General features: G+C 36.8%; 1 protein-coding gene across 1 annotated transcript; it reads right to left on the bottom strand.

Moving 5' to 3' along the window:
• Positions 1-6705: 6705 nt before the first annotated feature.
• LOC104617673 (F-box/WD repeat-containing protein 7-like) lies at positions 6706-7194 on the bottom strand (the record flags this gene model as incomplete). Its single annotated transcript, XM_010283050.1, has 1 exon — positions 6706-7194. A coding segment is annotated over exon 1 (489 nt), but the record flags the coding sequence as incomplete, so codon positions are not given.
• Between the last annotated feature and the right edge of the window lie 947 nt (positions 7195-8141).

Raw genomic sequence — 8141 nt, 5'->3', positions numbered from 1 at the left:
CTTCTTGTAGACAGGCGTCACATTGGCAAGCATATGCACAAACTGCCTAATGCAATCTTTGTTTTCCTTTATTTTAAAAATTAATGCTATCCTTCCATACAAAGCCAAAAATCACTGAAAATAAACCCTTTATATTGTTGTGGCTCTATGTACTAGCTTGGACCAAGCACCTCACAGTCAAAAATTTCCCTCCCAGTCTGTGCTATTTGGGAGCCTAAAGCTATGTATGTGAGCATGGCTCTACACTTGTTTCAGAACTTGAGAGCAGGGTACTTAATACATACACATGCACAGCCAGTGACTTGCAGCCAGCCAGCCAGTATGATACCCAGAATCAGAGGATGCTGCAAAGTACACCATTTTTACAAGAAAATTAAGATGCTTCTCAGCCTTTACCATTGTTATATGTAATACATGTTATACATGAAAGGCATCTATTAAAAAATTATCTTATTACCTTTGGTAAGGGAGCAAATGCTCAAATATGACAACTGTTGAAGGGGTGTCAAAGTGGGTTTTGTGGTTGTAGATCCAACTACACAAGAATTTTTCATCTTCATTTTAGCTAATCTGTTTTCTGGTCCTTAGGAAGCTCTGATTAATCAACAAAATCACCATCACAGCCCATAATCCTGCAACAAGAAAACCTGCATTTGAAAAGGACACTAACTTGGAAAGTTAGTGGAGGGTTCTGCATGCAGAATGTCTGCCCCCTTACAAGGAGTCACCATCACAATCCAAACAGCACTGAAATAACATTTCACATTCATATACCCTGATTTGTTAAGTCTCTTGACATCCTCAGTAGAAGAAAAGGAAATAGAGTAAGAGGGGTTTTGTTGCAAAGACTCTTGCTGAACAGTGCCTGTTGTCCAGACAGATTGAGCATCTCCCATAGACAGGCTCAAACACTCCTTCAGACACCCCTCCAGACAAGCAGAACAGACGAATGTGTTTTCTGAAACCCAGAACGAGGCAAATGGCCATACACCAGCTAACAATCCTCCTGCACTACCCACTCACTTGGATTTTAAAATTCAGGTCCTTACAGAATACCTGAGAATAGCTTTAGTGCCTTCTGGTGTGTTCTCCCCTCAAAACACTATTTGTGGAGACATATGAAATGGCTCCTGGAATCCCAGCTCAAATGGGAGGACATTGCTTGAAAATAAGAAATTATATGAAAATTCAAGATGGCATCTGCCTAGTGAGAGGCATACTTGAAGATGAAAGAGGGCTTCCACTGGCATATCTCCCAACAACTGTTTCCTACATGTAAAATTCAACTTTTTGCGATGGACACAGTAAATTGCATCTTCTAGTTCATGTATAATCTTCTGATTGTGTTCCTCTTTTGCCAGAGACCAACTTGAAGTATGCAAGCAGGAGTAAGAAAGGAAACATACCTTGATACCATGATTTGACCTAGAGCATGTATATATTTGCCTCTGGAGTTCTCACACCTGCTAGTCTGATATGGAGTAGTTATTTTGTCTAATCATAGAAATCTGTGATGATATTTGCTGGAATGAATGTAGCTAACACATCTCAGGAATTCATGGGTTTAATCTTCCCCCCCCCCCAATAGTGATTGTTTCCTAAATCAGGTGGCTTCAACATTAGACACATTTAATACTACAAAGTATTATGTAATGTAGAATTTTAGATAAAGAAAAACTAATACAATGAAGTTAAATTCGTGATAGCTTGGGTATAAGTGATTTAGACTTTTTCCCCCTTCCACAAAATATGTCAAATCTGAACCAAGCCTGAATGAACCTCTAAATTATTTTAATGGTTTAGAAACAATTTCTAAGATAATCAAGAAGCCAATACTCGTCCAAATAAGAAAAAGTTCACAGCAGTTAAAGAAAAATGACTCATCTTGATGGAAAATGAAAAGCTCAATTAAAAACAAAAAAAAATTAAGTATATTGAAGATGACAGTCATTAATATTCAAAAACTATGAAATTGGGAGTTGTAGAAATAGTTAAGCAAAAAGACATAGAAAAAACTGAATTAGTTAAGGAAAATATATATATTATGATCAGAATTATTTTTAGTAATTAGAACAATCAAAATATATCCAAAATCTCAAATAAACCTAACTATATATAGGAAAAAAAAAATTAGAAAAGAAAACAGAGTACAACCTGGATAACCACAGGCTGAAACCCAGGTGTCAGTCCAAGAGAAAATGATGCAATGGTTGACACAGAATAGGATTAATAGCGTTGATGCCATTTTTTCCATAAAAAACCATACTGGTTATCTATGTCATAAACAATCAGTTTTAATAACAGTAAAATATTGCTGGCATGATGTATTTGTTAATACTACAATTTCAAGAGTATGAATGCAGGTAGACAAACAATTTAAATCTAAAATAAGCAAGAATGTTAATTTACATGAGCTATATTCCAGTGACAGTGATTACCAGTAATACATTCTTGTCCTTGCAGTGCTACAGAATCCGACATGTATTGAGGGGTAAAAGCATTTAAGGGCAGTTGGTATGAAATGTGATGCACTGTAAATGTATTTGTTTGCTTATGTTGTCATTAATTGTTACACAACCATTCCTAAGGAACGCAAGTAATACAAAGTCATCACAGAGCACTCAAAATGGATGCCACAAATACAATGGCCATCAGTGAGGAATCAGCATCAAGCACATGTTTCTGTAAGAGTCCTGAACATATTATTTACTTTACCCTCGTGGGCTATTTAGTATTTTTACATAACAGACAAGACAACATTTGGTAGAAGACAGATCATTTGGAGTAAAAATTAACAAACAGTGAAGGATCTGATGAGGTACACTGGATGCGAGAAAACTCTATAGTCACTTTAATACAACCAAGTGTCAATTCTTATCTCTAGGCACAAAGGACAGAGGCCATACACTTCCAGAACAGAAGGGTCTCTGAAAAAGGCTTGCACAGTGTTAGACAAGTCAGTCAAACATAAAATCCCCACGCAATGCTGCAGTCACAGCTGTTAATGGAATCATTTATTATATAAACAGGTAAATATATAGCATGAACAAATTTTAATTGGCACAGTTGCTACTGGAGTTTTAATCTCAGTTCTGATATCTACAATTCAAGATGGATATTAAAAAATTAGAGAGTGTTCAGGGAAGTACCATAACGACAACAAAAATAGAAAAATATGGCCAATGGACACAGTGTCCTTATTACTTACATTTAAGAGACCTTTCAGGAGTGAACTTGATTGCTTTATGTATGCAGGGAAAAAAACACGCTTGTTAAACAGCTCTTCAGTACAACACAAAAATACTAAACTGTAATGGTCAAAAAAAGACAGATAACAGGAAGAAGGCAGAGTAGAGTAAAGGTGCAGAAGTTTAAACACTGATAATAACTTACGAACTATTAACCTCATCTTGAGATAGATTTGCCTTGCTGGACTGTTTCCTGTTTTCAAACGGTGACGTTTTTCTGAAACTATGCTTTAGCTTGTGCCGAAGTCAATACAGAGCGGCCTAACATTTTATGCAGGAAATCGTAACAGGTAACCCCAAGGACCCTTCTGGATTCCTGGCTGTTGCTGGTGAATGCAATGAAAACTCTCCTGAACCCCTGTCCTTCTCATTTCAAGTGCACATGCCCTTTAGTCATAACATTTTCACAATTATCTCAGTTATTTACGTGGAGCAGTAGTATGAAGCAAATATTTTTATATAATTCTATATTTATTATACAAACATTACCTAAAATATTAATATATATATAATATATTTACATAATGGGTTTTATGCTTCTGGTACAGTTTATCAGGTAGAACACAGCAAGCTTGCTGCTGTCAAGTGGAAGTCCAGGTGACAGGCAGCAAACACAAGCAGGATACATCGTGGTGTTATGTGGGAACCTTGCCATTTCCCTCCTTAACCGCACAGGATCCCGCAGGCCAATAAGCAAAAAAAGTCAGATTAGAATGAGACTTTATTCAGTAATTTATGAGGACATAATAAAAAGCAGAAGGACAAAGAACAGAGATATCAAAAAGTTGAGATGAGCTGCTTGACGACACTCACAGCAGTAGCAGCTGCTACTTTATTCAGTCTCACTGTTATCTCTTGGTATTTGGTAGTAATGAAAACTGTGCATTGCCAATATTGCTACATACAGCCAGACCAAACTCGCAACTGTGTTGGTTCGGGAATGCCTGCTTTTGAGGAGCCAGGTTTACACCCACCACCCAAACAGTAAGTAGCTGATTCGGCCATCACAGCCGATACTGGTGGCACAAAGCAAGTTTCACAGGAGTACAGCATACAGCAAGGGTATTTCAGCCAGAGGTATGAGAACTGTTCTAGACTACAAATGCTGAGAATATTATCTGAAAAGCTAAATGTAAGTCTATCAGGTTCGAGTCTCCTAGGATGAGTCTGTCTTCAACAGGTAGAACCAGAAATCACTTGTAAATACAGCTGATGAGTCTGCAAACTCTTTTTTTTTTTTTTCCTCAAATGCAGCATATTAATTAGTCATGTTTATTTTTGCTCTGGTAATTCATTCATGCTCCAGCACAGCTGTATTTCTACAACATGTCTTAACATAGAATGTGTTCCTATGGCTAAACGTCAGTTTATTAATGAGTTGGTAGTATTAACATTGCGTTGTCAGTCTTACTGTGTAACCATAACCTACAGCAGTGGCAGCTCAAGCAGCTTTCTAACCTGTGCTGATCCTTCAGGTACACAGTTAAAACCACCTAAAATAGAGCTGCACCATGAACCAAGAACAATTCCCAAATAGGGTTCGCCACCTGGCTCCCCGACAGTTCTTGCAGGAGCACAGCCTGGGGACAGAGCACAGATGAAAATGGCCAGCACTGCACGGAAACAACACGCAAAGCAACTATCAGACCACACAGAAATTGCGCGGCTATACAAACATCTTTCAGACAACTTCCTTCCGGCTAAAGCAGCTTGTTTCAGTTTATGTCAATATGCCTTAAAAGAAGAAAGAAAGAAAGAAAGAAAAAAAAAACCCCACCACCTGCATTCATTATTGGAGACAATAAAAAAAGCTTCAGAACTGACCACCACCAAAAACTGTGCTTTGCTCTGTCTGTATATAATTTCAGTATGATTATTTACAAAGCACTTCAAAAAAAGTTCCCAATTCAGATACTTAAAAATATGTTTGAGTGTAAGCATTTCCTACATTACATATGAAGTCCATACTGCATGCAAGTTGTTACATGATACTCAGTAAGTCATACTAAATCCAGGAAAACCAAAGCATTGGAATAAAAACAAGAATTTGAGTTGTAAAAAGCCAATTGAATGACATGAAATATGACAGCATTTCACTCCCAATTAGAAAGCATATACTTCTATACCTTGAACAGTAGAATTATCAATAGAATATTATATAATTTACTAAAAACTCACATAAAAACATTACTACTTCTCAAAAAAAAAAAAATCAAGTATGTTAGTTGAGATACTTCAAACACACAAGTGAATTACATACTAATCGCTATTACCAAAACCATATTGCTGCAGCTTCCAGAAGCAAATGTTCATCCTATTTACCTGTTCTTGTGCATCTTCAAGACTGATGCTCCACCTCTATACATTTATATTCATACCCAAACAAATAAGGAACCCTGTTAAATTATGTTAACTGATTTTTTTGTGGTTTTGTTTTACATCAGTTTTGGTCTTTGTTTTTTTAACTGTACATTGTAAACATTGAAGGGGGGTCATTTTGTTTTTTGAAAGGTGAGAGGAGGCTAGGTGTTCTATTACCAGTTAATGATTAAGAAAAACAAATTGGTACATAGGCTCAGGAACAACGTTCTTCTACAAGAACACTGGCCTGCTCCTCTTTTTTATTAGCCCGTATCACCACTTTCATTATTCTTTCAGTTTTTGCTGCTGTTAAGAGTAAACAGAATTCCTCCTTCCTGAGGATTTGGAAAACATGGTGAACTACTAATGTACACTAGAGCTAATATTGCAAAACATTTTTTTTTTTAATCTAAAATGTTAGGTGATATAAGTGGTAATAAAAATATGAATATTTATTTCCAAATTCTTACTGCAAATCAGAAGTTCTCGAGGTCCTCACAAGCAGGATACCATATGACATTATATAATGATTTTGTAACCGACTGGCTTACACACTTTTTTTTTTTTTTTGAACCTGTATTTTGTCAATGAACTCACTATAACCTGGCCAGAAGGCAGAACTTGATGTTTCTGTAATATTCCACCCTATCTTTTCATTACCATGTTTTAATCTAAATGAACCAGATATTCTCAGAGTACACCACGTATGTACAATTGCTTACCTTCCTTCTTGCCTGCTTTGAGAAGGAAAGTATCATAAATAATGCTGGGAGCATCCTATTAAGTGTATGAGTTAGCATGCAAAAATACATTCATAAAGAAACACCTTGATCTTTTGAACATAGTCATCAGAGCTCTATTCCTTAAAATATACAGGAGTATTTGCTCATGTCAAATGCATGCAAATAATTTGACTATTAACAGTTAAAAGAGAATAGTTTTTGTGGACTGCGTAAATTCTTCATAAGCAGCTCTTCAGGAAGTAAACACTTCACTTCATTGTAAAACTTTAGTTTAAGTTAAACATGCAAATTATTTTCCAAAATACAGAGTTAACAAGGATTAAGAACAGAAAAAAAAAAATGTAGTTTCTCACCTTTGTCTTTATGTAGAATGGCGATGACTGGTGAATGGGCAAGTCCATGAGGCTATTGGAATTTGTGACACTGTTACTGCTAGCATGTTCATCTTCTCTACTGCTGTCGTCAGACTGATCAAAATCATCGCTCTCCTGGTCCATTTCCTCCTCCTCTTCCACCTCCTCCTCTTGATCACCAGCATGTTCATCATCATCTTCCTCTTGGTTACAAGTGGATTCTTCATCCACTGTAATAAGTCTATTGTTATTTTCTTCTAACTGTTCCTGTTGAGACTCATGCCTGTCAACAAGTCCAGGTTCTTCTCCTTCTATCTCCCCATTCCTTCCAATGTGCTGCTCCTCTTGTTGTCGTCTTTGCTGCTGTTCCTCCTCTTCTACAACCCGATTCATCTGCTCCTCATCTACTTGGCTTGAGGAAGCATTACCTCGAAGAGATCCGCCAGTTCGTCGCCTCTTGCTGCCCACAGAGAGCAGTTCCTGATTCATTTCCAAAAGCCAGCTTGCTACTTCTTGGACCTTGGCTAGGCTATCTGAAGATGCAAATGCTTTCACATTCTGAGGAGACAAACAAAAAAAAGTGGGAAATTACAAAAGTTACATTTTTTACTAGATAAAGAATTAAAAAACTATTTCATTGTATTACTCCAGACAATTTCAAATTCCAAGAAACAAGGAATCATTTCTAATTGACACACAACTGGAAAAACCCAGACTGCAGACAACTTTGTAGGGAGGGAGTTATTTCTTCTATCAAACAGTCTAATCATGATCTCTGCGAGCATCAGATTTTGCAAAATTCAGAACTACTTGCCCTCCTAGAGAATCCACAAGAACCATTAATATTCATGTTAACAGAAGATCCAAGTATATGATATTACTTGCTAGAAATTGGACAAAGATCATTTCCAAATGGCATTATGTTTTCCCCTCTCATTTGATTAAACTTTATATACTACTCACAAACGATGAATTGCTTTTGGTCTTATGTCTTACGAGCAGGCATATTTTCAGGTATAATTGAAAGTTTCATTTCTTGTTACCACAATTTTCTTTTAGATAAATGAAAAAGAGAACACATACTAAAGACTAGAGCCTTATCACTTCCAAGTCTTAAACTGGCCACAGACATGTCCAGTGGTCAAAACCAGACATCACTAGGCAGCCCCTGCAGCCCAGAAAGGGCACATACCTCACCTGGCAAAAATCACTACTAGCAGTAAAATTCTCCAAATTCTAAGCAGCTACAGGAATCGTGAAATGTGACTCTGAGAAGTTAAAAAATTGCCAAATTTAGGTGCATATTCATAGAAACTGAAAAATACTGATGTAATTTCCAGTGTAGCTAGATCTTAAATTTGGTATTAGATTTCCAGCCCTACGACCTTTCAGGCTGGCACATCCTGAATCCAGTTCCCCTACATTCAAGTGGTGTG

The sequence above is a fragment of the Phaethon lepturus genome, unplaced genomic scaffold (assembly GCF_000687285.1).
Source record: "Phaethon lepturus isolate BGI_N335 unplaced genomic scaffold, ASM68728v1 scaffold34472, whole genome shotgun sequence".
In the NCBI taxonomy this organism is placed as follows: domain Eukaryota; kingdom Metazoa; phylum Chordata; class Aves; order Phaethontiformes; family Phaethontidae; genus Phaethon; species Phaethon lepturus.
This window is presented reverse-complemented; position numbering and strand designations above follow the sequence as displayed.